The sequence below is a fragment of the Neodiprion virginianus genome, chromosome 4 (assembly GCF_021901495.1).
Source record: "Neodiprion virginianus isolate iyNeoVirg1 chromosome 4, iyNeoVirg1.1, whole genome shotgun sequence".
In the NCBI taxonomy this organism is placed as follows: Eukaryota; Metazoa; Arthropoda; class Insecta; order Hymenoptera; family Diprionidae; genus Neodiprion; species Neodiprion virginianus.
Window position 1 is genome coordinate 4,163,586 of NC_060880.1, and position 27,883 is coordinate 4,191,468.

The 27,883-nt window shown below is 39.8% G+C and overlaps 1 protein-coding gene and 1 pseudogene across 1 annotated transcript in view; one reads left to right on the forward strand and one right to left on the reverse strand.

The window, feature by feature from the left end:
- Positions 1 to 8,301, reverse strand: part of LOC124302529 (angiotensin-converting enzyme-like) — a 44,908-nt gene extending 36,607 nt beyond the window's left edge. Inside the window, exons 1-9 of the mRNA XM_046758792.1 lie at positions 8,058 to 8,301; positions 7,165 to 7,398; positions 4,265 to 4,423; positions 4,046 to 4,142; positions 3,464 to 3,607; positions 3,185 to 3,376; positions 1,568 to 1,665; positions 622 to 791; positions 36 to 160 (exon numbers count right to left, since the gene is read on the reverse strand). Of these exons, the coding sequence (XP_046614748.1) occupies positions 36 to 160; positions 622 to 791; positions 1,568 to 1,665; positions 3,185 to 3,376; positions 3,464 to 3,607; positions 4,046 to 4,142; positions 4,265 to 4,423; positions 7,165 to 7,398; positions 8,058 to 8,117 (1,279 nt within the window). The 5' untranslated portion in view covers positions 8,118 to 8,301. The remainder of the gene's footprint in view (positions 1 to 35; positions 161 to 621; positions 792 to 1,567; positions 1,666 to 3,184; positions 3,377 to 3,463; positions 3,608 to 4,045; positions 4,143 to 4,264; positions 4,424 to 7,164; positions 7,399 to 8,057) is intronic.
- Positions 132 to 27,883, forward strand: part of LOC124302544 (angiotensin-converting enzyme-like) — a 28,297-nt pseudogene continuing 545 nt past the window's right edge.

Below are 27,883 nucleotides of genomic sequence, written 5' to 3' on the forward strand. Positions count from 1 at the left end.
TTGACACCGAGAAACTATTGTGCCGATTCGGTTACCTGGATTCGCGCCGTCCCTGAATTCTCGTGGCAGTTTGCTGTACCGGAGGAAATACTGGATGTGGGCCATCTCGTGGTGGACGGTGATCAAGTCCTTCATCGTCACTCTGGTGCACATTTTGATCCTGAAAACACGATCCGCGGAAGGTGAGTGCGAATTTAAGTTTCTTCGCCAATTGCGAATCCGCAAGCCACGAACACTGTGCCAGTGTTTCCTAATCCGTCTTCCATTTTCATTTTTAAAAACGTGACCCTTGTAGGATCGCTTCTTTTTCTCAGGAACGGATAGAGGTATCAAGTTGAAATTAATATCAAATACAATAAAAACTTGAAGTATCTATGTCACATATTTTGATACTCGCAAAATCACTCGTCAAAACCTATAGGGTGTCATCCCGTTGACCTAGAGTCATGAAATTTGGAGAGAAGCAAGGTCTCACAGCCCAAGTAAAGGAAAAAGTTTGAAAATAGTTGATTCGTAGTTATGTCACATAGTAAAAAAATAATTATGTATGTACGGAATCCTCAGAGCGCGAGTCTTACTCGCACCTGTCCGGTTTTTTTTTCAATGACAATTTCAATCTACCTGTAATCAAGACGATTGCAAAAATCCCAGGCCGATGCCTGACAGACCAGATCGCGATCTCCAGGATCGACGAACAAGCTGCTCGCCCAAAATTCCGGAGGCATAGCGCTCAGGTTTAGGGACACATAAAACTCCTCAGCAACACGGAACATGTCGATAGGCGTGTATCCCTGCGTTTGAAATATTTTTATTAGTATTCGGGAGAGGCGTTGACTGTTCTATAAATTTTCTACGTGGTATTTAGGCGGGAATCTACCATGCGCGGTTCGTTACTCGTACGGTTAATTACGATTCAGAGACCGCAATTTATTGCATATAGAGTAGCGAATTTTAAGTTTAAGCATTTTGCCGTAACAAAATCAAGAAGATATATATATATATATATATATTTACAGATATATATATATATCTGTATATGGGGCATTCCACGCCCATTGTACCAATGTTAGATCCTCACCATTTTTGAGTTTATTAAAAACCTTTTATGCGATTGTCTCAATTACAAAGCAGTACCCTAAATTATGTCAGATTTTTTCGAGACAATCTGGTATTATATATGAAACTGTTTGAGCAACCGCTCATAATAAACTAATTCTTCTTTACATTTGTTTTGTTTGTTTTTTTTTTTTTTTTTGCTAAAAAGCTCAAAAAATAGTAGAAGCAATCGTCAGCCAGCTTTGGGTTAAAGCTTGAAAATTTTGATATGAAACAAAATTTGTTTGAAAATTTTTCCAGATTTTTGATTCACAGCATAAGATATGTTGCTTTTCATAAACGATAAGTGATACAAATTTACTCGAAAAAAGAAATCTGAAAAAATTCGGGGTACTGTTTTGGAGTTGGGAAAAACAAAATCAAAATAGTGAGGGTTGAAAGTTGTTACAGTTGGCGTGGAACGACCCATATAAAAACAGAAGTTGGGCGATGTGATGTTCAGTTTGCATACCTGATTCAACATTTCTTGCGTAACGTCCAAACGATTTTTTCCCGGATACGGCATCGTTATGTCCACAATATTTGTCCACGATTGTCCCCACATGTTACCTATAAATGGAAATATGGTCAAGTTTTTTTCATACATTTTTGCTATTTGTTTTTCGAATCTTCTGCCGAATGCCACGGTCAAGTGAACGGCTTAGAAAAAACATAAAAATCAATCGATTCCTAATTTTTTTTTCTTAAGCAGCAACAGCCAATCCTCTTCTTCGTACATCAAATAACGGATTACGTAAGGTTCGTTACACGCGTGAGATCATCATTTAAACGTCTTTTTTTCTTCAAAGGCAATGATACAAATTGCCACACTTAGGCTGTCCAAAAATTAGATGAAAAAAATGCTTTTGGTGGAATTGAAAAAGAGAAAAAGAATAAATAAAAAAAATACTCGCTTCGGACAACGTCGTATAATTTGTCATCGGGCATAAAAATCTCATTATTCTTAAGCGTTCGCAGCGCGATGCGATAGTAAAATATATGATCAGCTTCTGGTGATCGCTGATTGTGTCGGTTAATTGCGCGATAAGCTGTGATCGTAAATGGCGAAATTGGCATGCTTTAAAGATGTAATAAAATAGCTGATCGGATTTGCGCCTCATCGTCGGATAAAAGGCCGTTATATTTCGAGGATCCAAAGGTCAGAGATCAGATGTTTCGATTGATTCGCATTAACTCGCGAACACGATTCTAACGATAAGAATCCCCATAAATATTTCAACGGCGTGCCTTCTTTCGCTCAATTTATACCTCCTGTTTTCTTCCTCACTTCATTACGCGGTGGTTAAAGCAAATTTTCCGAATTAGATATCTCGTGAAAAATCTACATCGACTCGATTAAATCACCACTAACTTATTTCTACAGCGAATTGGACGAAAAAATTCGCCCTACATCGTCAAGTGCGTATCAATGCAATTCGGTTTTGCTGAAATTGCTGCTTTTATTTTCTTCGCATGGTTCGCAGATCATTCGAGATAATCCGGTTTTGACACCACTCGATAAAACACCAGTGTTATTAGACACCAAAAACAAAATAATGAAAATACCGGAAGTTGTATTGGACACGATATGAATTAGACACAGTCCGATTGTAAATGAGATGCTAGCGTTACCTTGTCACATCTGACAAATTTTGACGAGGCTGAAGTTAGCAGCAAGAATTAGCAGCCAAATGTTTTAATGTTTATTCGGATAAGGTGGTTAAGTATGAAAATCAAAATATAGTGAAATACCTTGAACCCCCAATACTTTTATAGAATTACGAGGATAAAAGTGAACTGCATTTTTCTAATTCCAAAAAGTCAAAAAGGTTTGGCTGCTAGTTTCAGCTTCATTAAATTTTGCTACCGATCGAGTGTTCAAATATTAATTTACTTTCTCAGTCTGTAAGAATTTATTCAATATTTCGTCGTCCAAAATCTTTCGGAATCGTTTAAATTTTCTTAATTGGCTGTGTTGAATAAATCTTGCTGTCCGTAACAGCTTCCGATCGTTTTTGGTGCCCAATATCCCTGGTGTCCCATCGAATGGTGTGAAAACGGGCTTTTCACGATCAATTCGCACTCTCACCGAGTATGTGAGACGGCAAAGGCGCCTGTCTGCTAACTTTTTCCGGACCATAAAGATCTCGCAGTTTCCTTCTGACATAGGCATGCAGCTCTTCGTAGAGCGGACGAACGCTGTTCCAGGCAGCATCGAGTTCCTGTTGAAGATCAGGGCTCTCGTAGGGAAACATCCAGTACTCAGCTGCGTTCGTAAAATCTGCGGAAAATGAATTTGGAAATATTACGCGTTTTGTTCGATCTCCGTTTTCCGCGAAAACATTATCGTTATGCGTTTTTCACTGACTGTTGTAACTCGCCGCTTCGTTGTTCAGATCTACCAGCTGCTCGTAGAGATCTCGCATTTGGTTACCACTCCGTCTTCGCCATTCGATCCAAACGTACTGCAACTCGTCCCAATCTCTGCTCTTTGCCATTATTTGGGAAAGGTCTGTAGACGTGAGGGAAAATATTTAAAAATTTTTCAAAAGACGCTTTGATCGAATCGTTGGTGGGAATCTGGTTCTTAACGTTCAAAATTCGAAACAAGATTGCCATCTGAATCACTCACGCATTCGAAAACATCATCAACGTGTGTATCATCATTTTTTCTCAGAATATAATTTCGCTTGAAAATTATTTGCGTAAATGGTGTATAATTTAACTACGGTGGGTTGTAATTTTGGAGAAGCAGGTTCAAAGGTCGAGGATGATTAATCGTACTCCATTCGCAAGAAATGACTTGGCGAATTTTTGCCAACGCGAGTGTCTTGTGAATCTCTTTACAAAAGCTTGGACAATGAATCTGCTTTTTCAAAAGATATGCTAAAAAAAAAATTAACGAATTGAAGGATTTACAATGGCTAATATGGCGAATCATGTAACTTACCGGGATAAAGTCGCAGTCCGCAGCGGAAAGGATCGTTATGGGCACAAATTGTTGCGCTGTTGTAGATCGACAGCATGTCATTTATGACACGATTGTACTGAGGAAGGATACAAAAAATGAGAAACGAATCACGCTCGTTTGTACTGCTGAAAACGAGCCGCATTTTTTTTTTTTTCTTCTAATATATGCTTATTGTACGAGTATTTTTTTTCAACTCACTCTTTCCAATTGACCTGGCGGAAGTGCGGCTGGACCGACAATAGACAGGAAAGTTAGACGTCTCCTGATCGTTGGATCTCTAATACCGTTTATGTTCAACCTACTGATCAGCTGCCATGCTTGATTTTGAAACTCCGAATACAGCTGCTGCGCTTCTAGCTGAAATACAATTAAGATTGAAAAAAAAAAAAAAACGGTAAAACCCAAATGCATAGGCGTGATTTGAAACTTGTGAAAGGATTTTTGCATCGATCATCCAATGAACGGTGTATCGTCGAAGATCGTCGTCAATCATAGTATACAAAATCAATTCCACGGACATTATTTTTATACCCTAAAATATACATTTAATTTCTAACTTCGTCAATAAAATAAAAATAACAGCCATTCGAACAGCCCGGCATAAAATTACAGGAATCAAAAGAACCGCGTCATCCTGATTGTACCGCATTCTGCAACGCAGTAACGAAGGGCTGGTTGCCTGACTCGAAGGCGCGAGTGAGCGGTCGCTTTAAAAACTGCCTAACATTATTAAGAAATGTATAATATGAGTATTGGTGTGTACAACATGTTAATTTCGCAAAGTTCCCATAAACATTCGAGCGGTAGGCAATCATTGTCACGCAATGGTTCGTCCACCTTATTTTCATCGTCACGGTCGTCTTCTTCATCGGCACGTCTCTCCATTCGGGTTGACCCAGTAGCAAGTATTATGAGAGATAAACTTGCGGGTTACTCAACTCCACAGACACGGACAATTACCGCACAATGGTATCGTATGGGAAAATTTCACGCATTACTCCCCCTCACGACTTTCCCACTTCTCAGGCGACAAGGGCACCGTCTCTACTCGTGTCATGGAAAATTTAAATCGCTATACCTACTTGCATTTGGGGCATGAAAGTGCGACTGATGTCGGCTTGATTAAAAATTGCGCAACTTGATTAATCACCTCGGTTTTTATATTTCGGTAAATCAACCGCTAATTTCATCAAACGTTTGTTAACGAATCGAATTTCAATTGCATTTTTATGCCTGTAAGTAGTGACATTTTGATTTCGGCAGAAAATTTTATTGTTCCTCAGAGTTCGTCTTTCTTTTTTTTTCAATGAAAATACAAACATTCAAATTTATGCAGAGACTTGCAGAAGAGCTTTAATACAATTTGGCGCCTTGAGTTGAATTTCATTTTACCTTTATTTGAAATTCTCTGAGAATCTTTAAAGTAGTTCACTATTTTATTTCCAATGTTAGAAAAGATGCGGAAAATATTGTTCACGCCTGTATTGCGATCGCATTTTTTTCATCAAAGAGTGATGAATTCACAGCAGTATGAATGCAGGAATAATCTTTCAGTATTATTCATCAATGAAATGAATTCTGAAGGTGTGTAATCGCGTTATTCGTCATCAAAATAGCTGATGAGTGGAATCAGAATATTACAGGTAGAGCTCTACAATTACGTCTTACAGAACTTGTCATACGTCAATTAAAACACTTTTAGCGATGCAGGTGCTGACGCGATTGCGATTGAAAAATAAAACCCTGTGCTTGGCTTCCGTGTTTCGTCGATATAGAAAAAAAATAATTAACGAATATTACCGTCACGTCACAATTAATTTAATTACCCTAATGAATTGGCTTCAACAACTGCGCGATATTCATTCTAATGCCGTTTATATTACGCTCAGTGACTTTAGTCACGAGACAATTATTGATCAGTTGGTTAATAGCCTCTGCAGTCTTTTTCACCTATACTTAAAACACTCTCGATTCATTGATCGAGTTGGAAAAAAAGTTTACCGTATAACACAAGCCGATTGAAGTCTCGTAGCGTAACGTAACCGTGGCGTGAATTTAGCCACAAACACTGTTGTGTATAGGTATACGGGTTGTGAGAAGGAAAAAGAAAACATACGGAACAAAAAGAAAAAGTAAATAAATAAGTAAAAAATGAGGGTTATGAATTAGTTTCTAGGTCAGCCGACCGCGTTGTGGATTCGGGCAGAATTACCTGAGCGTGAAATCGCGGCTTTAATAACCTTTTGAAAACCTTTCTGGAGAATTTTCTACAAGTACATAACAAGTCGTGATCCCAACGTTGAACAGTAAATTACATTATTATACCCACACAAGCGTAGCGGACTCATTCGATTATGAAATTGTCATCAATTAAGAACGAGAGTAAAATATGCGTACGGAATATTTAATTCCTGAATGGATTATCTCGCTGCCGCTGCGTTGAATCATTCATGCGATCGTTGCAGTTGGCAATTGCACGCCTTTTTAAATGATCAATTCGTTAATCTGCGAATATAATAGCCGGATGAAATTTTTTGCACACAGAAAAATTTCATTTGTCAATAAATGGGTTGAGTAAAATTGTTTTTTTTTTTGCGGTTGAAATACAACGGTTTAAACATTGTTGGAATTACAAGAAAATATGTGGTAAAAACAGCTGAATTTCGTGTAATTATTACAGTCGTCAATACCACGTTTTTTGGTCATCGCAATATTGAATCTGTTTGATGAAATTATCGCAAACGTAACGAGAAAATATATCACGTGTGATTTATACATGATAAAAGAGAAACGGTAACACTACACGTATTTGATTTTCTGGTCAGAGGTACAAAACTGATTTACATTTTTTATCCGAATCGATATCGAACGATTTTGGAATAAGAAATGAAAATGGTCAAGGACAGTAAGGTACAAACCATAATGAAAAAGTATTTTCGGTGATGTAATCGCTAATCGTCTGATAAATTCGGGTATTTGCGAAATGTGGAGAAACGCTTTTACCAGTTTTCGAGGCATCAGATCGAAGCCACTCGGCAAAGCGTTTTAAGACACAAGTCGGAGCTTTCGCAAGGGTGATAAGACGTCGTAACACTCACCGCCTGTGATTGCGTAAACTCGTTTACGTTAGTCTCGTAAGCCCACTGACTGGCAACGTTGTTGCTGCACTGTTGAATCCCCTGGAATTCGAGCTTCGCCAGAACGTTCCTGTAGTCCAAATTCCCGCTTCCAGCCTCTCGAATCATCGTCTGGAGCAGATCATCCCGAAGCGGGATGTCGAGTTGTGCCGAGACAGCGGAGAGAAGGGCGAACAACGCGAGTGTCAAAATGGACTGAAAATTGAGGGAAAGCCGGTCAGTTTTTTTGAAAAAATTAAAACGATTCTCCCCGACGTTTTCACGTGTGCCGGACATCGTTAGATACTGCAAAACAAGCGTCCACGCTTTCTACGTAGTTTACCCAAACTGATCGATCCTTTCCGACGCGTTTCGTTCATATTTAACTCACCACATACTCGCTCTAATCGATTTTTCCAAAGTACAACCGAGGACAAGGACCTTGTCCTTTTAATAGCCCGCCAATCAGCTTTCAATCAGACTAAGCGCCCTTTTGTGTTACGTGTTGTTATTAGGTATGCTCGCGGAAATTGAAAGTGCGTAGCGGGAAAATGAATATTTTCGCGTCGAGTAAGCAATTTGTTTGTTGCTGCTGAAAATTTTCAAACTACGGTTAACACTGATTTTATTATGTATAGCGGTGAAGGTGGATCGGTCTATTTACGAAGCTAGTTTTCGCTCGCTTTTATCGTTCAGGAATTGATAATTGATGCGTTAAATTTGAATGTATAGAATCTTCCCAGGAAATTAAAAATGCACAATTGAATCACGAATTGTCCGATTCAAATTGTCGGCGCAATTCCATATCTGTCTTCGGTAATTTTTTACTTTGATACAATTCTAGATGTCCAGATGTCGCTGGTTCGAAAACTTACAAAAATCGTGCTTCCTTGTCGAACAACAGTAACAACGACCGGCCTGCGAAGTATTTCCATGACGTTTGTACGGATGAATGGATCAGAATCTCAAATCGAATGAACCGCGATCCATTAAAACCAAAACCGAAGCCTTGGGAGGTTCGAAATACCAGTGGTATTGAAAATTGTCGAAACTAATTGTGAGTTGTCGAATGGCGACCACGTTGGTCTTTACTCGTAATGATACTGAACTCGAGGTAAGCCTGCATGTATTCATTTATCCCAGCTAGTTTTAACAACACAAGAGGTCATTCGTGGAGTGGGGATATTGTTCTACGTCTGTCTGTCGAGTTTGTGTGCTGCACCGTCAACAGCGGGAGACACCCAGGCCAACACATAAAAAAGACAAACCATACCGACTTCCAGGGGCTTTCGAGAAGGTGGGAAGGCAGCGACGGACGGAAGGAAGGACTTGCGACACTCGTTCCCACGATGATAGCCAACGTCGTTGTGGCTCAATGAGGCCTCCACTGGAGTGCATGCATGCATGCGCAATAATGTTGTGCGCTTAAAAATTCCCCATTTCAAGAAACTTTTTGCCGATTTCCTTTCGCGATGTAAGTTGATAATTCGACGGTCGAAGCTTCCTCCTATTATATTGGTCTCGTGGTAACACCGTTGAGCTGAACAAGGCGAAGAACTCAAGTTCGAACGATTGATGCGATTTTGATAAATTCGTGAATTTACACGGTAAACGAGCATGTTTCAAGTTGTAATGGAGTGTAATTTTGAATATTCTGATCTTGACCTTTCCAACTATGGTGACCCCCCGGTCTGGGCTTGGTATTGTTTGTAATTGGTACCGTGGCAATTAATTCTAGCCCGGAATGAGATGACAGGGCTGGTTCACCGAGTCGGTATGAAGAGTCACGTTTCAAAGACACTTCGCGGGCGCGGCCTGAGAAGTAATCACTTTGTTGACATTGCGCTCGAAATGGGTGGATGCACGTCTCGGGTCTCACGCTGTTGCAGAAGTGTAGCAGGTGCTCTGAGGGATTTGAAGGACGTCAAGGATGAAAAACGAGAAATCAATGCTGAACGGGATTCTCTTTATACGTTAAATAGAAATTCCTTGATCTGGTACAGTCCTCAACTATTTTCATTTTTTACCATAACCGAGTAAATATACTTCTCGACGCATTATGAAAACTATATTAGTAGCTATGATTAGAAACATCTACCAGTGTTATTATTTATTTATTTATTTTTTTTTTCTATTACACTTACTGGTACTTTATTTTTTTTTCCAACTATTGCGACATTTTCACGTGTTGTCGCGACAATGAATTGATGCTGAGGCTTATTTAACTGAATAAGTGTAATAAATCTGATGTTGCAATTACTGGAAGATATAGTAACGACAGCTGTTATCATACTAAATAGTTACTTGCACCATATTGTTTTTTAGTTATTCCAAAGATATTTAATCCATTGTCAGTGCCCATTTTACTACACTGAGAGAAATTTTTTATTCCGGTTACCGCTTAGTCCTTAACTATTTTCAATTTTTACCACAATCGAAAAACATCGTTCTAGGTAGAAAATGAAAATTAGTTTTCTAGCTGTTACCAAAAAGTCTACTATCCGTTACTATTCTTTCTTATTACGATCGCTGTTACTATATTTTCTTGCAACTGTTGCGAATATTCAATGCCTGCGCAACGATAAATCGACGTTAAAGCCTTGTTTAACTAAAAAAGTTGAGTAAACCTCAGAAACTGATTTTGCGTTTCAATAACCAAAAAGGGATCGACGATAACGTAAAATGGTTAGGCGTAGCTCGTTTTTTTTTTAATTCCAACAATATTCAAAGAGTTTTTTTAACGACACCTGTTTTACTAAATTTTTTTAATTACTGTAACAAATGAAATTTTTCTCAGTGTAGAATATTCTAATCCCTAGGTATACGATAAATTAAATTTTCTCTGGAATTGTAAGAATTATCCAACTTCCAAAACAAAGAAATTCGATTTTTATTTTAGCATTTTATCAATTAATTTCTGTCAAATTGATGTTTGTCTTCTTCCGTTGGCCAAATATCCAATTGCAATGACGCTATTTTTTCGTGACTGCTTTGTCACTTTTGTTCATACTCGTCGTTATTAGGTAACATCGCAGATTTATAAACAGTCATCAGCTGCAAGCAGTAGATGAACAAGAGCCTCATTTACCTTGTGCATTTTCCTACTAATTCACCTTCCGGTCTGTCTGGATGCCTCGTGCCGATTAAGCTGCCGGGAAAAAGCGAGCCGAAAACAAAAAGGGAAAATTAAAATGCAGGACGATTTGTTCACTTGGAGGCGATTTATGTAACGCATGGCGGCGTAATTATTATACGAGTGGGGATAATTGTATTGAATTTAAACCGGACCGTATTTTCGAGAATGTAAAGGAAAAAAAAACAAAAACCTTTTGTAAAAACATTTCGGATATAATAGCCACTTGTCAAAAATGATGCATTATATACCGCTCGCTGACTACCTTTCGTCCAGAATCACAATCACCTGCCGCTCCTATGACCCTCTCGACTATGTGCGCAGCGATGCATCGCTGAAAAAGGATATCGCGTAACGAATCTGCACATGTGCACTATACGCTTCGGAGAAAATTATTTCTACAGAATTTAACGCGTATTTCTAAACTCCTTGAACAATATTCAGTCACATTTGGTAGAAATTCTCTTCAAAAAGTTCTTGAATAAATTTCATTCCACTAAGGTTGAGTTCATTCTCACGATATTGGTTTTTATCAACCAAGAATTGTTCTCAGTCCCGTTAAAAATCCATCGATATTATCGAATAGTTCGAAATACGGTCGATTGTAAGAAACCGAGTTGGGTTATATGCAAAAGAATAGATTAATTTCAACGAACACGAACGCTAAAGCCGCGCCCAAACCTGATAATTGAGGAATAAACGTCGTCGTAGAAAAAGATTCCCACAATAAACTGCATGTACTTTATGAGAGATTATAATTAAAAAAAAAATAATAAAAAATAGGCAGGTATTATGGCACCTACCATGAGCACATTATACACGAATACGAGAACGTGACCAGCTGTAAGAACACGCGTCAAAGGTGTTAGTGTGACTGTGTAAGGCACACACGACGATTTCAGTACGGTCTCGCCTTGCTGGCCCTGGAGGACCTTGAGTTGTCGTAACAATGCTCTTACGTGCATTACGCCGCGGTTTTGCGTAACGATATACTAACTAGACTCGAAAGACATACATTGGAAACATCCAGATGCGAAAGATTTTTCTCTTAACGATTTCCTCGGATCCCTGAAGCGAAGCGCATTTTTCCTTCATCGAATCCAGGCGGGACGTCGATTGGGAACCATACAAAAAAATTGGGTTAAACTTGGTTGAAGTAGAGGAGTTTCAACTAGTCTCGTTTTTAAAGCTTCGCGCGTTGTACACGCGAGTAAAGTTTTTCCGAGGTCCTGCAGGAGACGGCGAAGACAATGCCAATCTCGTTTTCTCTAGACAAATTGGGAGACTCCAATCTCACGCTTGGCGCGTTGATTTGATAGCGAGTTCAAGAGCGCGTGCGATAAATAAAACGAGGTGCAAGAAGTACCGTCGTCTATTTCTACCGTATACGTGTATAATACGAGTGGTATGTCTTAGATGTTTGTAATATATTTTAGGACTGCGTAGATAGGCTGAAACCCGAGTCATTAATTAGGCGAACGCGTGTCGGAGGCATATTCACAGATATTAACAAAGCAAGGCTTATTTTGTGAAAATTTTTCTTAAAGAAAGACCGGCCTTGTTCGTTGCCCCCTTTACGCGTCACGGGCCAAATCCTGCTACGTGACTCCGCAGAGTACAAACATCGGAGTTTCATTCTATGCTCGAATCGCGTTGCAACAAAACAAGAAATAATTTATAATTTCACGAATAAGGATGTAAAACTCCTACCGCGTGATGCTTAATTAGATATTTCATTTCGTATGTATAATAAGCCGCCCACGGAAAGTACCTCGTTAATTTTTCTTTGAATATCGCGAACTTTTGTTTATGTTTATTTATTTTGTTTCAGTTTATTATACCTGCTCGATTTATCGTGGGAACGGCTTTTGCGCGTTTATTAATGGCGATGCAATATAATTGAAGCCTGTTGAATAGATGCAGCGTAGTAATACGGCGAAAAGATGACGATTATTATGCGGCTGTTGATCATGGCCGTGATCGAGATCTTATTGCCGCTACCCGATGATCACACGGATCGATCTTGCAACCGTGATCCTGCTATTCAAATTCATTACCATAAGAAAATCGAGAAAACAATCCGCACTCGCCTGTTCGTTCGTTGATGTGACGTTGTTGTAAATCTTCCACCTCGGGAATTATCCTCGTCAATTTCTCGGCTCGAAGGAGCCTCGCCTTTAATCAAGTCTGTTACGTACGTTACGTCTATAGAAATTGCGTTTTATGTACCAACGCAGTAAATCGTACCTCGCACTTTACAGGATTTAAAATAAGAGAGACGATTATTCGTCACTGGTATCATCAAATTCCCTCGTTTCAACCAATAAGGGATATCAAATTACGCCACAAAAATGCGATAATCAATTAAATAAATTTTTCTCACACCCTCTAACTTGGCTTTAAATCGCCAGATTCACCCAACAATGCTTGCGAGATTTTCGAGATCTGATCAACGTCATCGACTTTTGAAGGCTGTATATCTGTCTGAACGACATGTCACACTGGATGATCTCGGTGATCCGTGCGATTGCGATCTCCTCCGTTCTTCAAACTTCATTGGGTTTTCGAAAGCACAGATGTCACAACTCCAAAGGGTCGTGTTCTTACACCTCTGGTACAGAAGAGCGCAGAATACGCAGGAGCGAGTCGGTTTCAAAGGACATAGAACAGTTGGCGAAGGGGCCTGTAACTCCAGACGTGGTAAGAACCAATGTGGAACCTAAAAGCAGGCTATGGACACTCTACCATTTCACGGATGAATTATTCATCGAGCTTGGACCAAACTGAAGCCAATATAATAATGATTTCCACTAAAGTGATGTTAAAGAATATTTTATATTATCACTGAAGTAGCTGGTAACTCAGTTTTCGTGGCGACCTCTGGTGATTGATAACAATTTTACTCAAGCCCCTCTTAACCATTTCATGAATTACTTTTATATTGTAATTTTTAGCTGTTGGTATAGCGGTGATGCATGTACAAATTTTTTGATTCGTGTTATTCGATCCGTGAGTAATTTCATGTTGAAAGTTGGCACCGGAAGGCATCACTTGAAATCAAGAATGCAAGGGAAAAAATGTATTCTGCACTTTTGTTCCATTCTTGTCGTATCGCTTTGGTCCAAACCTTTTGAATAACGTGTGAAGGGGAGTAGTAAGTGCCCGTACCCTGCCCAAAAGTAAACAGACATCGAGATAAGTTATGGGTGAATTCAGTTTCTAGAACTGATGAACAACCTGAGTGCTGTCGAGTATCACAGGAACGCTGTGGCGCAGTGGGAATTCGAAAGCAACATCACTGAGACGACGAGGACCAAGGCGGTGAGCCCTTACTGCAAATTTCAACCACAGTTTTAGAGCTTCACAATAATTTTTTCAGCTCAAGTCATCCGCCCGACTTGCCAAGTTTCAAAAAATCGTTTGGAAAGCTGCTGCGAAATACGATTGGCGGAATTTTAACGGCACGTCAAGGATGAAAAGACAGCTTCAAATGATGTCAGTGCTTGGAAGCGCCGTTTTATCCGACGACAAGTTCAAGCAGGTAAATAAGCAGCGTGCGGGTGAGAGTGGGCCGCCAGTTCGTCAGATCCTGTCACAAAAATTTCCGAATCGGTATTCAGCTGGACGAGGTGATAAATAAAATGGAATCAATCTACAGCACCGCGACGATAGAAGCTTACGTGAAAATGGACGATTCTTCGAAGTCGAAAAGGCTGCGAAGAAGTGGAAAACGGAGACTGCGACTAGAGCCAGGTGAGTTGAGCTTTTTTACTATTAGCAGAAGATTGATCGACTAATTAATCTCAGACCTGGTGAAAATTATGGCGGAAAGTAAGGACGTCGATGAGCTTGCGTACGTTTGGAAAGCCTGGCGGGATGCGACGGGTAAAAGGATGAGGAACGACTACATCGTCTACGTTGCACTGATGAAAGAAATCGCCAAGTTGAACAGTACGAGTTCGCTGAAGCGTTGGCAGCTTCTCGTTATCCAGTCGCTTCAATGGAAGCGTGATAATTGATTGAAGGAGGTACCTCGGTAGATTCAAGTAATCTTGTTGCAGATTTTTCATCCGTTACTCGGTACTGGACCTATCCCTACGAGGATCCGAATTTTGAAAGGACGATATTCGACATCTGGCAAGAGGTGAAACCTTTTTATCTACAACTTCACGCCTACGTCAGAAACCGACTTAGGGCCAAGTACGGAACTGTGGTTATTCCTGAGAGCGGGTACATCCCAGCTCATGTCTTTGGTTAGTCGAATTCCAAAGTTAACGAATTTTTTGTGACATGCGTTGATGTAAAAATCGAATAGAGCTCATTTTGCGATCCCCTTTTTACCAGAGAAATGTATTTTGTACAGTTTTCATTCTTTTGAAAGCCTTTCCAAAACCTTGTTTCAAGTCACAAAGTTAATGTCGAAGTCGATTTGATCAGATTTTTTTTTTTTTTTAACAGCTTCGATCAATTGCAATCCTATAACGTATGTGATTTATTCAGGCGATATGTGGACCCAGTCATGGATTCATTTGAACAAAGAAACGATGCCGTATCCTGATCACGCTATTCCGGACATGACGAACAGGCTGAAGCTCAACGTATGATCGTAAATCACAAATGACATTATCAAATTTACGAGTGTCTCTTCCTTCTCCTTGCAGAACTTCACGAAGATGGAGTTCTTCAAGCTGTCCGAGGACTTTTTCCGGTCCCTGGGTTTCCCAAAACTGCCAGAAACGTTCTGGCAGAATTCGATCATCGAACGTCCAGCCAACAACAAGACTGAACTGGTTTGTCACGGGTCAGCATGGGACATGTACGACGGAAGGGATTTCAGGTAAGGAAACACGAGATTCATAGGATTCAGAGTATCGCACTCGAGTCTCTGAACCACTTGGAACCCTGATCCAGGATCAAGATGTGCACCGAAGTAACCTACGATGATCTGGTGATCGTTCATCACGAGATGGGTCACGTTCAGTACTACATCCAGTACAGAGACCAGCCGATCGTTTTCAGAGAAGGAGCCAATCCTGGTGAAGCTTTTTCCGGTCACCGCTGCAACATGATGAATAACGCTGCAGCTTGAAAATTTTACCATTTACCACTTTTCGCAGGGTTTCACGAGGCGATCGGTGACACAATAGCGCTGTCGGTTTCCTCCTTGCCTCACGCCTGCGGCCTGGGCCTCGTTGACAACGCTGACTATCAGCCCATGACGGACATAAACTATTTGTACTTGATTGCGCTTCAGAAGATCGCTTTCCTCCCATTTGCCTACTGCGTCGACAAGTGGCGTTGGACCGTTTTCACCGATGAAGTTACGCCCGAGATGTACAACAGCCTTTGGTGGAAGTTCAGGCACGTTGTATCGTCAGGAAATAAGTTCCAAATCACTTTTCTCAAAAGTGTCTTCAATTTGGGATCTTGAATAGCTTTGGCTTTCTTCTTGTCGCTCCCAATTCCCATTTCATTCGGTTTTCCGTCCTTCCAAATTTTCAGGGCTGAAATCCAGGGCATCGAGCCTCCCGTTAATCGTGACGAGACCGACTTCGACCCTGGAGCTAAGTATCACGTGGCTGCCAACGTGCCGTACATAAGGTGGATCTGCGGATGATGTTCATCAGCTAATGAAAGAGGAACTTGCATTAAAAAATGTGAAACTGCTTCCAGGTACTTCGTCAGTTTCATCATACAGTTCCAGTTCCATGAGGCACTCTGCCTCAACGCTGGTCAGTACGACCCAAACGATCCGAGCAGGCCTCTTCATCGATGCGATATTTACGGCAGCAGGGAAGCAGGGATAGCGATGCGGTCAGTATAGGGATACAATCGATGAATCTCAGTATCCAGGCGCTCCAATCAAGGGATCCATTAGGATCGACTGCCGTTTAAAGTTGCAGCAGCTCCTGAGCACGGTCCTTCGAAGTTCATTGAATGGACTCAAATTTGTTCTTCAAAAGACGAGTAGATTGTTCTTTGCGCATTGCAATTTTCAGGCAAATGATGAAGCTTGGATCCAGTCTGCCCTGGCAGGATACGATGGAGCGTTTCACTGGAAGCCGCGTGATGCGGACCGAGGGAATAACGGCCTACTTTCGCCCTCTGTACAACTGGCTTAAACAAGAAAACTCTCGAACCAGAGAACCAGTTGGATTCTGAAGTGAGAGAATGTTCTCTCGCGTTGCTTTATCGACCACCGACAGCTTCGACTCTTGGACGGTAAAGCAGTTTGGATTAAAATATAGTAGCGATTGTTGGTAGCCTGAGTTTGTCGATCACCTGTTGCCACTCACAAATAAAGACAGACTTCTCTCTGATGATCAAGAACATAACAACGCCTGGCGCTTGCGAGAGAGAAACAATAAAAACTACGAGAATATTTCACTTGGTACTCAAAGTCTTAAATTTGATGACATAACCGGGTATGGTGATTTTTTTTTTTTTTCGTCTATAAAAATTGGAAAGATTGACAATTTTGAATATTATTTACACTCACATCGTCGCATCCCTGATCCCGAGGTGATTTTAATACCGTTCCAATTGCTAATTGCGATAAGAGATTTTGTCAGAGGTAACAGACGCGATCCGTGTGTTGCTTCACAGTCCCTTCTGAGAGGAAAAAAAATTTACACTCGAGGTTGAAGCCTACGTGACTGAGCACACCTGATCTCAGGCCTTTAGTCGAAACAGAAGTGTTTCAACCTTCCACAATGGATAGTGTGACACGTTTGTAATTCGAAATAGCCGACTTCTCCATAAGCGTTCCGCGTACCCGATGGACCATGAGGTCCTAAATTGGGCCGATTGTTTAATCAATTTCCAGCACGTTAGATCCGCTAAATTACGACTGTTTTCCTCATAAAAATTGGAATGCGTTGCCGAAACCGGTCAAGTGACCGGAGTTAAGTTCGCCCCAGTTCATCGCGTCGTTTTCGTTATTTTATTTATATCAATTCGTCAATCCTACGCTTCGCAACTTCTCTACGTGCATGGATACCTGATCACCCATTTTTTTTTTTTATTTTTTGCGAAAGGCGCGAAGAACCGACGTGGTCTAAGGTTCAATCCCGCTCAAGTTCACCAACTATCGAGTCTACTTCCGTGGAAAAAACTTCTCGTTCACGAGTCCGAGAGGCGTGTTGTACGTTGTATTACATACTCGGATCCAAGGATAGACCGGTTAGACTAAACGCGGCTACCTTGCGAGGGTAAAAGTGCTCACCCAGGTTCAAGATACCAACGGACAATCTGTCTAATCGCTAACAGCCATCGCCTTGAGAGTCGTATCTTTTTTCAGAAGCTTGAATCGACGTTTTGGAGAACGCATGGCTAACTAGAAACCGACGAACATGTGGGTTGAGAAATTTGTAGGCACGTTACATGCACACGCGTAATAATTTCAGCAGCAAGAAGCCGGGTTGCATCACTGAGAAATCGGTTAGGCTGGCTGTGGCAGATCAAGTTCGGTGTTAATAATAAAGTGTCCGTAAATTCACTCACATTATACCGTTAATACGCTGCAACTCGCCTGTTTAATTGCATCTTACGACGTCGATGGTTCATTTATATAACCCGCACCTCTCCAAGTCGCGATAATAAAACAGAAACTAACTCCGATGCACCAGAAGAAAAACCCGCGATCGTTCATCTCCGAACGATTATCATAGCTCACGGATGAAATGAAATGGATTCGAGACCACCGATGATGGAATAATTAACCGCCTTAAAGTAACCTCGTTTTTTTTTTTTCTTTTACTTGCCTGGTGGATTGGTCGATGACCTGGAATCATCGACCTCAAGGTGACTCGGTCGAATATCAGAACAGCGGGGTGTAGCCGAGATAATTTCGACCGGATGACGTGAATCGGTCCGGCTTCAGGGTCCGCATTAATATCGTGTTAATTTCTGCCGGATTATCTACCAATCTGATTAATCACCCACGATCGGTTAGCGCGAAATTCAAAACACGTAACCCGATTAAAGCCCTCCGGTAATTATTTAAACCAGCGATAATGCGAGGGTGATGACCGGCCCTGAGACAGAACACCGTCTGAAAACTGGTCCAACACAAGGTTGCGACAATGCAATGGTTAGGTTGGACTGTGTGTCCGGTTCCTTTCGTTCTTTCGACATCCGGCTTTGACTCGCGTAAGGATACGCGGGTATATGGTGATGCTAATTTATTCCACAAGGAAGTCGAGCATCAGAATAATACCATGCCTGTGTCTAAATTTGTTTCTGCAATGCGAATGTATCCTGTACGAGTAATAACAATCAAAACGACCAACATCGTTCACGATATGTAATTATTATTCGGTTAAATAATCAATTAAGTTACTCTCCGGATACGTACGTGTTGATAAACAGCAATTAACAGACATGAATAATTGTCGGGTCGTTATTATTCATCACTAATCGGTTCGAAGGTGATCCTGATTATTGTTATATCGATCAACCGAAAGAATAGACAAATTGATTACTCGTTTGATTGTCATATCGTAAAACTTTATACTGTGACCAACAATTTATCCGTTCACCTAACACGTCGCGGTAATAAATTTTTATCCCCAATGATAACAATTCAAACACCCAGTCTATCTTACGGTGGTTCTGCGAACATGCGAGCCTGCGGGACTTTATTCTACCGATTAATTATCATTCATCTCGTTTGTAGTTTAACCGGTTGTCGGACAATGGTGAAGCGCTGTTTGTGTAAAAACAAAAAAAAAAAAAAAAAAAATTGTTCACACAACTGCAGGTACAATACTGCATTATATTCTAACTAAGCGTGTTGTTACCGCCTTTGTCCGTACATTTACAGCTGTTAACTGCAGGCTCACGTGCTTGCCAACTACCGTTGGATACTTGTAGTATTATTTGCTCCTTAAACAGGATGTGGAGTGGCGAGCGTGTGTGAGGTACCTTTTTATCCTCCTTCTACATGCGGGAATTTTTAACATACTTTGGTTTGTTTTTCGGAGTTTTTCGCGACGCAGGTTTACTTTTTTCCTATAAAATGGGAGAAAATTATTACAGGTATATACCGTGCATGTATATATAACATAAAGCTTGGAATCGGCCGGGTAACGCGAAATCGATGTTTAATTATTCTACTTCACTGTTGCGGCACGAACGATTACAGTCAACGATACGTTATGTCATTCTAACATAATACTTCACGTAGAAATATGTATATTTGTATGCACACACAGGGTTGGGACTTGGCCAGCTGAGTACTAACTCCGGGCTTTCTATGCTCCGATTCACGCCGCACGACTAGTTATAGGTTTGAGGCTATTCAGGTATTCCAGTCTCCGACTACCTGTTGGGGTTACATCGATAGAAACTCATTAAAAATTTACTCACAGCTGGCAAATCGCTGCTGCCATTGTGAGACAATAGATTCTTTCTAATTTTAATTCGATACTTTTCACCGCGTTTCTATTCCGTCGATGATCGTTTCGAAACGCGCCTGATGGTGAAAATTCGAACGCACTGTAACCGGTTGCTGCGCATTTTTTTCGCTTCTTTTTTTTCTTTTTTAAACAAACTCGAGCCGTGTTTGAACAATCCTTGGAAACCCTCGCCAGTTAACCACTCCAGACACTTTGAATATTGAGCAAGAAAGCGATCCTGGAATATTAAAATTCGTAGAAACACTTATCGCGTCCGATATTAGATGAACGTAGAAAAATATTAGACGTAATGTTGAAGACAAGTAGGTAACGCTTCTTTTTCTATTCCTTTCTTTTTTCTTTTTTTGCATTCTCCCGTTTTAACGACACAACTTTGCGAACGGAAATGCATTTCGCAATTACAGAGAACTCGCTGTTTTAGATTCTATTCAATAACGACAAACGTGAAAATCGTTATCGCAGCCATGACGTGGTGACGATAAATCAAACACGTGTATGTACAGGGCCAGTTTTATGCCACGTCGTTAAATCCTTCCTGCAGCATGGTGTGCAAAGGCAGAAACTAATTGAGCTATAAGTTGTCACGCACGAATTGTGTGCGGTTTCATTTAATTTCGCAAGTTTCAGAAGCGCGAACACAATGAGAGAAGAGGAGCGAGATGAAAGAGGCTGCAGGTCAAAAACCCAGTTGTGGGAAGTTGCTTTAAATAATACGAAATTTACATTAAATTTTCGCCATACAGCGAGCGGTTGGCACAGAGGATCAAAGGGTGAAAGAAGTTTGATTGGAATATCGAAAGTGCAGCGCTCTTGGTGACAGGTTAAAAAAAAAAACAATCAACAACGAATATTATTAATAAAAGAAGGAAAAAATGAAAGGAAGCAAATAATAAACAAACAAAACTCGAACTCGTGACTGGAAATGAAAATGAAACTTGTCGCTAAAAAAAAAAAAGTGATACGAACAATTTCTCAACGACTCACTCACGTCTTGCCCACGCGCCAAAGAATTATTATTACACGCTGTACATGATCACACAAGTATTTCTATTTTTATGCAACGGTAATACCTTTATAGTTATATTCGTTTATAGACTACCGGCTTATACCAGCCGACTGTTATTATAATGATCGTTTCTATACTGCAACAGATTGAATTTCTTCGGTTGAAACCTGGAATTGTAATTAATTTTTTGTTTATTTTTTTTTTTTCATACAATTTTCTCAACGTTTCTTGTTACTGTCCAGTGTTTGCGGTAAAAAAAGTTACAAGTGCCCGACAATATCGTAATTTAATTGTTTCGAAGTCCATGAAATCTATACTCGATAAAGTTTGATGAAACTTTCTTCCGAAATTTATGTAGACTAAAATTCGAATGGCATTAGTCTGGATTATTTGCAGCTTTACAAATCGTTTCTGTAATTTCAATACAATGAGAAAAACTTCGATCAAGATCACCGTTAGTTAGTTAGTTGTAATATTCGTATTAAAATTCTTAAAGAAATTATCCACACCCGGCATCGTTGAAAATAGATCGCGTGAAATTTTTCTGTAAAAACTGTCACCAATTATTACCTCACACATCGTGTGCAGGTAATACAGATTGTCGTAAGAGACAGAATCGGTTGATTTACGAGGCAGGATCTGTGCCCGGTTGTCGCGGTACTAAAATCCCGAAATTGTCTCGATTTCTTCAACGGATACACGTATATATATATATATATATATATATATATATATATATATATATATATATATATATATATATATAGATAAGTACACATGCGGCTAACGAATCTAACAGTATACGTATAACGGAGAAAGGAATTGCCACACGAGGTTAGATACGCCTCGAATATTGTAATCAATCAAGTCATTACGTGGCATTGTTTGAAATTCGGGTATAATTTTCTATTCCCTCGTTAAATAAGAAAAAAGAAGAAACAGAGAGAAAATCAGAAAAACTCAGATTGATGACTATTTGAGAAAAATTATGATTTTTAGAGAAGTTAGACGGAATTGGTAAATGAATACATAGTGCAAATAAAAATAAAAAAAAAAAAATCGTTGTTAAGTGTAAATATTGAGAAATTGAATTTTTTTTCCTCTGAAACGATTTCGAGTTTACAGAGATCGGATTCGTAATCTCGTCCGAAGGCCAAGGATCGACAGACTGTGCACAGCGATCGGCTATCGATCGTACGTGTCCGGCGTTCAGTCTGAATGGAGAATCCGAGCTGTCGAGTTGGCCAAGTCACCTCGTATAATCGGAAAGAGACTAGAAAGGCTAAGTGCAAGGCTGCTGATCTCGATTAGCAGAGACCAGCGACCAAAATCACCGTCTAAAACTGGGCCCAACAGCAACACAGTTCCGAATTTCAATTAGAAGCTAGACGCGACGGCGCGATCTGATCGAATCGATCGATATTAATTGCCGCGTTTCACCTTCTGCATAATCCTCGATCAGGTGTACTATACCTAGAACGCGATACGCGTGATCCGATCTCGGCCTTCGTTGATCGCTCATTAAACCTGGATCGGACTAATTGGCCGATCGAGTAAATTGTCTCCGCGACTCGCTCACCCGGTACAAACAATTCATTATACAAAATCCGCTCCTCAAAAGTATCGTCCGTCAAGGATCTACCCTAGATCGTTTACCGATTTTTCCCAACACCAAGGAAATTCGAAACTTTTCCGTTATGCCGGAGTGCCGATCTTGCCAGCTGATCGATCAGGTAGATCAATGCAAAAGTATGGAAGAAAAAAAAAAATAAAAATCGGCAATCGCAGATCGAATAATGCAGCAAATCGGCGTAATTACGTCCGTGATCAAGAGCGTGAAAACCTTCCAGCAGCTGCATTGGTCAGCCCTTGATATGACGGAATGTGTTGAACGATTTATGGAAATCGTTTGATAATTTTCAACGTACATAGTTGCGTGTGTCTCTAAAGTGCGTGCAACTGGGTACGTAATTACTTTTCTACGGCTCGAGGAAGAGGAAATTGTTTTTCTGGAACAGCTGATCGATCCGTTAATGGGCTTATTAGCGTTTTACACGTCGTAAATGTTGCGGCAACTTTTTACCCGGCACCTTGGAGCGACGTTAAGTATGAAAGGCCACGGATATAATAAATGCATTACGCCAAACGCGTAGGTGTATCCTAGCTCTTCCATTTGTATCCGTTTCCCGTTTTATTTTTTTTTTTTTTTTTCTCCTCTACATAAATATCACACCTATTTAAAAGAATAAATTTACCGAACGAAGGACCTTACGATCGGTGATTCCGTGTGAAAAACGTTCCAATTAACTTGCCGATAATTCATACGTATGCAAATGTAACGCTAATGTCCCACATCTTGGCCTTCGTTGTTCATATTCTCCGCGAGTTACTCGGATTCCGGAAGCTGGTATTCCGCGTGTCTCATAAAATACAAAAATTTCTGTATAATCTAAACGTCAATCAACGTCGTAACAATATACATATAGTAGTTACGCCTATACTTTAACTAGGCAAGGGGGGGGGGAGGAATTAAACACTCGGGTACGAATGCGTCGCACGGTACGGAATACACGTCAGAACCGGAAACCGTCGGTTCTCCAACTTCCGACCGACGACAAAAGATTGAGTACACGGACTTTGCCGAGTTACAAAGTAGGCAATGATCACGTAATACCGACCGATGGTAATTGCCAACGAGATTAACTCTTGCGACGGAATTTCATGGGAGAAAATTGTAGTGGGAATTGATTATCCAGACGCGATTACAGCCGTCTCAGGCATTGTCTTGTCGAATCGGACGGATTCCGGCAATCGATAGATCGTTACGATTACGAAGCGTAATATAACGAAAAATTGCAGTATAGACGATTACCGATATCTTTGCCATTGCCACTGACTCACTCCGGCTGTTGCAGGCTTCTAACTGGTTCAAGATCAGTGGGTGAGTTTATTGGACTCGTTTCTTTTTCGATGTATTACATTTTACACGCACAGACGCACGGAGACAAGGAGCTCCGGCGATTCTTTCGTCACCTGGTGTGATCGGCGTCAAGGAAAGAGTCAATTTAGAGGCAATAAATACGGCAGAGAAACCATCGAAATCAGGGTCCGAGTACGATTAATTTTTTTTCTACCTCAGGACTGGAAGTTGAGAACACTTTTAGCTGGCGCGATTTAAACAGATGTGAGAAGAAGAAATCGGCTGACTAGTTATTCAAATTCTGTCATAATACATATTATACATGAATCATTAGGTAATTAATTGAACGAGCCAAGAGCCCGGAGGTATTTAGGTATAGCCAGCTGTTCGCTGATTATCGAATCCTGCCTGTTAATTAGTAACGATTTTCGACGGCGTTTAAGCCTCTCGATCATAATTTCATCGCCCGGTTAAATTCTTGCGTCAATGTTCAATCATCTTTGCGTATTTTACTTACGTTTCGTTAGGATCGCACGAGACTACGCAGGTAAAATTTTGTCGAGTCGGCTCGAGAGCTGCGTGAAGGTGATTGATATTCGGGATTTATAGCTCTATTAACACTCTCGATTTTTGTGCAACACGTGCAAACAGGCAGTTTCGAGTGTCAGTGATAGCGGAGACCGCGTGATACTTGAGATCTCGAGTGAGAGACTCGGAGCGTTTGAATCCTTGACGAGTAACGCGAAATAAGAAATCGAAAAAATAAATAAATAAATAAATGAGGAACGAGGTGTGGGAGAAAAGAAGCGTTTTTTTCGCCAATATTGGGAAACCGATCGCGGACAGGTATATTATAATAATAACCAATAAGATTTGTACAAATATTGCACAAGGATTAATGAAAATCGTCGTTAATTATCGGGCTAAGGCTAAGTGTATTTCTTATTTTTTTTTTTTTTTTGCTTTTTCTTATCTTTTATTTCTTTCCGCGATTCATTCGCGTTGAAATAATTTTCGCCTGGTGATTTTAAAAACGTTTCATTGTCTCTCGGTAATTCACTCCGAACACTTTCCATGGACATATCGTGCAGTAAGGCAAACCCTGAGCGATTTGGATGGTAAAAAATCGCGAAAGGATAATAACACGAGGCGAACCTTGCTGATGGCGATCCTTATCATCGTGCAAAAAATCCTTCAGTCAAGGATTCGGCGATAAAATCGCGTCTATTGTAGCTACGGAAGTGATGCAGAAACAGTTTTGTTCCTTGCATTTGTTCGGTGAAATTAATCGCGGCTATTGGAGAAGAGAATAATAAAATAAAAAACCAAAAAAAGAAAAAAAAAACCGATCAGGTCGACATCGATCGCTTCCGTACTATTCGCCAAAATTCTAAATTATGCTCTACGAGTGACGCAACTGATCGATAATATTTTCAACTCTTTAATCGGTTGGTTATTGATTATTGTTTTTTTTTTTTCTTATTATTATTATACGATTAATGTTGTACTACGCGCATTATCGACGAAATGTGACGATGACGCCCCGATAAGCTACCGTTTTACATGGTAAATCGGTGGGCGAAGCCTAAGTCGAGGCCAAGGCCTGTCTGTACGTGTATAAAAAAAATGTGTCATTATGGGTGTATTTTCTTTCACGTTACAATAACATTCGAAAATTTTGCGCAATTTCAGATTTTAGCCAAATATATAATATGTACATATATGGCGAGGACGATCGCTGTTCGAGATTGTAACGTCGATTGGTTGACTTTTTTTATTTTTTTTTTAATTTATTTTTCTCACTTCTGTGCAGCAGACTTTTCGTATCGCGAATCTTAAACGATTTCGTATTTGTTTCGTACCTCGCTGCCGTTACTTTTGCTGTTGCACGAAACGCGTTCGTTGTCAAAATATGCAATGAAAAGAGTCGACCTTCCTCGTTATTGAAAATAAACGAAGAGTAGCTTGCGACTCGATGATACGTTATACGTGTACCGTAGTAATTCAATTTATTGTATTACAGTTCACGTAAAAAAAAAAAAAAAAAAAAACTGTAATGCATTGAGCGAAAAAATAAATATATGAATGAAAAAAAAAGAAAAAAGAAAAATGAGCTTAGGAGAAGAATAAAAAAAAAACGCAAGTCTAGACGTTGAGTTTTTCATTCTTGAGGCCGGACACTTTGTTCATTTTTTTTAACTCTGTCAACGCGTCGTTGTGTTTTTTTCTTTCTTGACATTCGTCTTCTTCTTCTTCTTCTCTCTGGTGAATGCGGTTTCCGCATTCCTTGCGGATACTTACGAAATGTGTAATTTAAAAATCGTGAGATTTTATGGATTTTGCCGTGTAATATTTTCAAGGATCATTCAAGGCAGCCTGCGGTATAAGCTATGCTGCCAGCTATCATCGTCGTAAAGATGTTTAGATTGTTTCTATCGTACAGGAGTAATCGGTTTTAATTTGTAATTGCCCCGGCATTGACCATAACCAGGTCCGGATTCCACCTGAAAATTAGATGCAATTACCATTACATTACATTACATTACGTTGATACTCCATCGCATGGATTCAAGTGAAACGAACGCGCGTATAATGCTTGCGTTTAACTTTATAATACCTTGTGGGAAGTGACGCGGTACGATTGCATAATTTCCTTATATCTGGCCCTTTTTTACACGTCGCAAGTACACCATCCGAGATTCGTAATTAACTTCAGAGACACACACCGACGTACAGAAATTATATTCCTAGATTTTATAATCTCCGTACATTTACACTTTGTTACGATTATAAAAATTATTCTTCAAGATCGTTTGTTATTTTCACCGTCGTACGAGTCACGGTGTATTTTTATTCATATCGGCGCTGATGAGATGATGTTCTTGTCGTGGAAAAGAAACGGCCAAGCGAAGAAAATGAGTATGAAAAAGTAAAGAAAATAATATTTTATCTACGTGATCGTCTGAGATTCCGAGATTTAATTAACTTGTGCGGCCGCGTCTATAAAAAGACCACCCCGCGGCACATGAATCAACTCTTTGAGCGATTACTCATCGTGTAAATATTTTATGGATTAATTAATTTTTCAACGTATCAGCGAAAGGGAAAAAAAAACAACAATAATTTACAACCTGAAAGAAGCTTTAACATTTATTTATCCGTGAAAGAAATAACTGCTATTTTTTAATGTTTACACGATTTACTTCGATTTTACCAAATTCCAATTTCGTTGATGAGCTTCTTCTCAAACTATTCGTATATAATATTCTGTTGAATTTGCGAAATGGTTTGAAAAACAAAAAATTCTAAGCTTCTGTTCTTTTTTTTTTTGCGGAAAAGACGAGTTCTTTTGTTTGCCCAGTGAGTAGGTGGCTCAAAAAAATTTAATCATTTAGAAATCCAAACGAAATTAGTCATTGATAGCTAACCTGATCTGCAAGCTTTAATATTTCACATTTTCTTTTTACTCCGTCGAATTTTCCTCAAATATATTTCTTCCCCGTAATTACGATGCTTATTATCCGTTCGAATATTTCGCGAAAGGGTTAAAACTGGATTCATTTGCCAATTTTAGTACCTATAATCAAAAAAATGGGGCATTCTACGGTCTGCGGTAAGACATTGGCACAGCCTGAGTCACATATCAGCAAAGACGGCAAAGTCCGTGGAACCGTATCTGCGTCCACAATAAGTGTATACCATAAATAATTCATCCCCGCGATAAAGCGGTACATATAAGTTTATAATTAGTTATCAAGGCTGTAATACAGCGAGGAATATACGCTAAAGAAACACGCTCGAAAGAAACGAATGGCGCTATACCGATGCGAAATCGAAAGTGTCTAAGTAAATAAATTCGTGCGAAATTAACAAATTAGATGCCTGAGTGTAGATAAGTTCGAAGAATATTGCGAAAATAAATTGTTGAATTATTGAGTCAGCTTATCGGGGGAATTGGCCGAAGCGAAAATTGTTACAATATATTAAAATACAGTTTCAACTATAGCGTTAAACTGATTTCTGTAGCTGCAATAGGGGAGTATAAATTTTTTATCACAGCAGCGCTCAAAAGTATTTTGATAATATAAAATTCGTTATCACTTTGATGAATCGTTTTTTTTACTTTTCCTTATTTCAACTTTATTTTCCAGTAATGGAGAGTTAATTTTTAACAATTATGTAGAACATCGAATTTGTTTCAAAAAATAATACTACCGATTTCT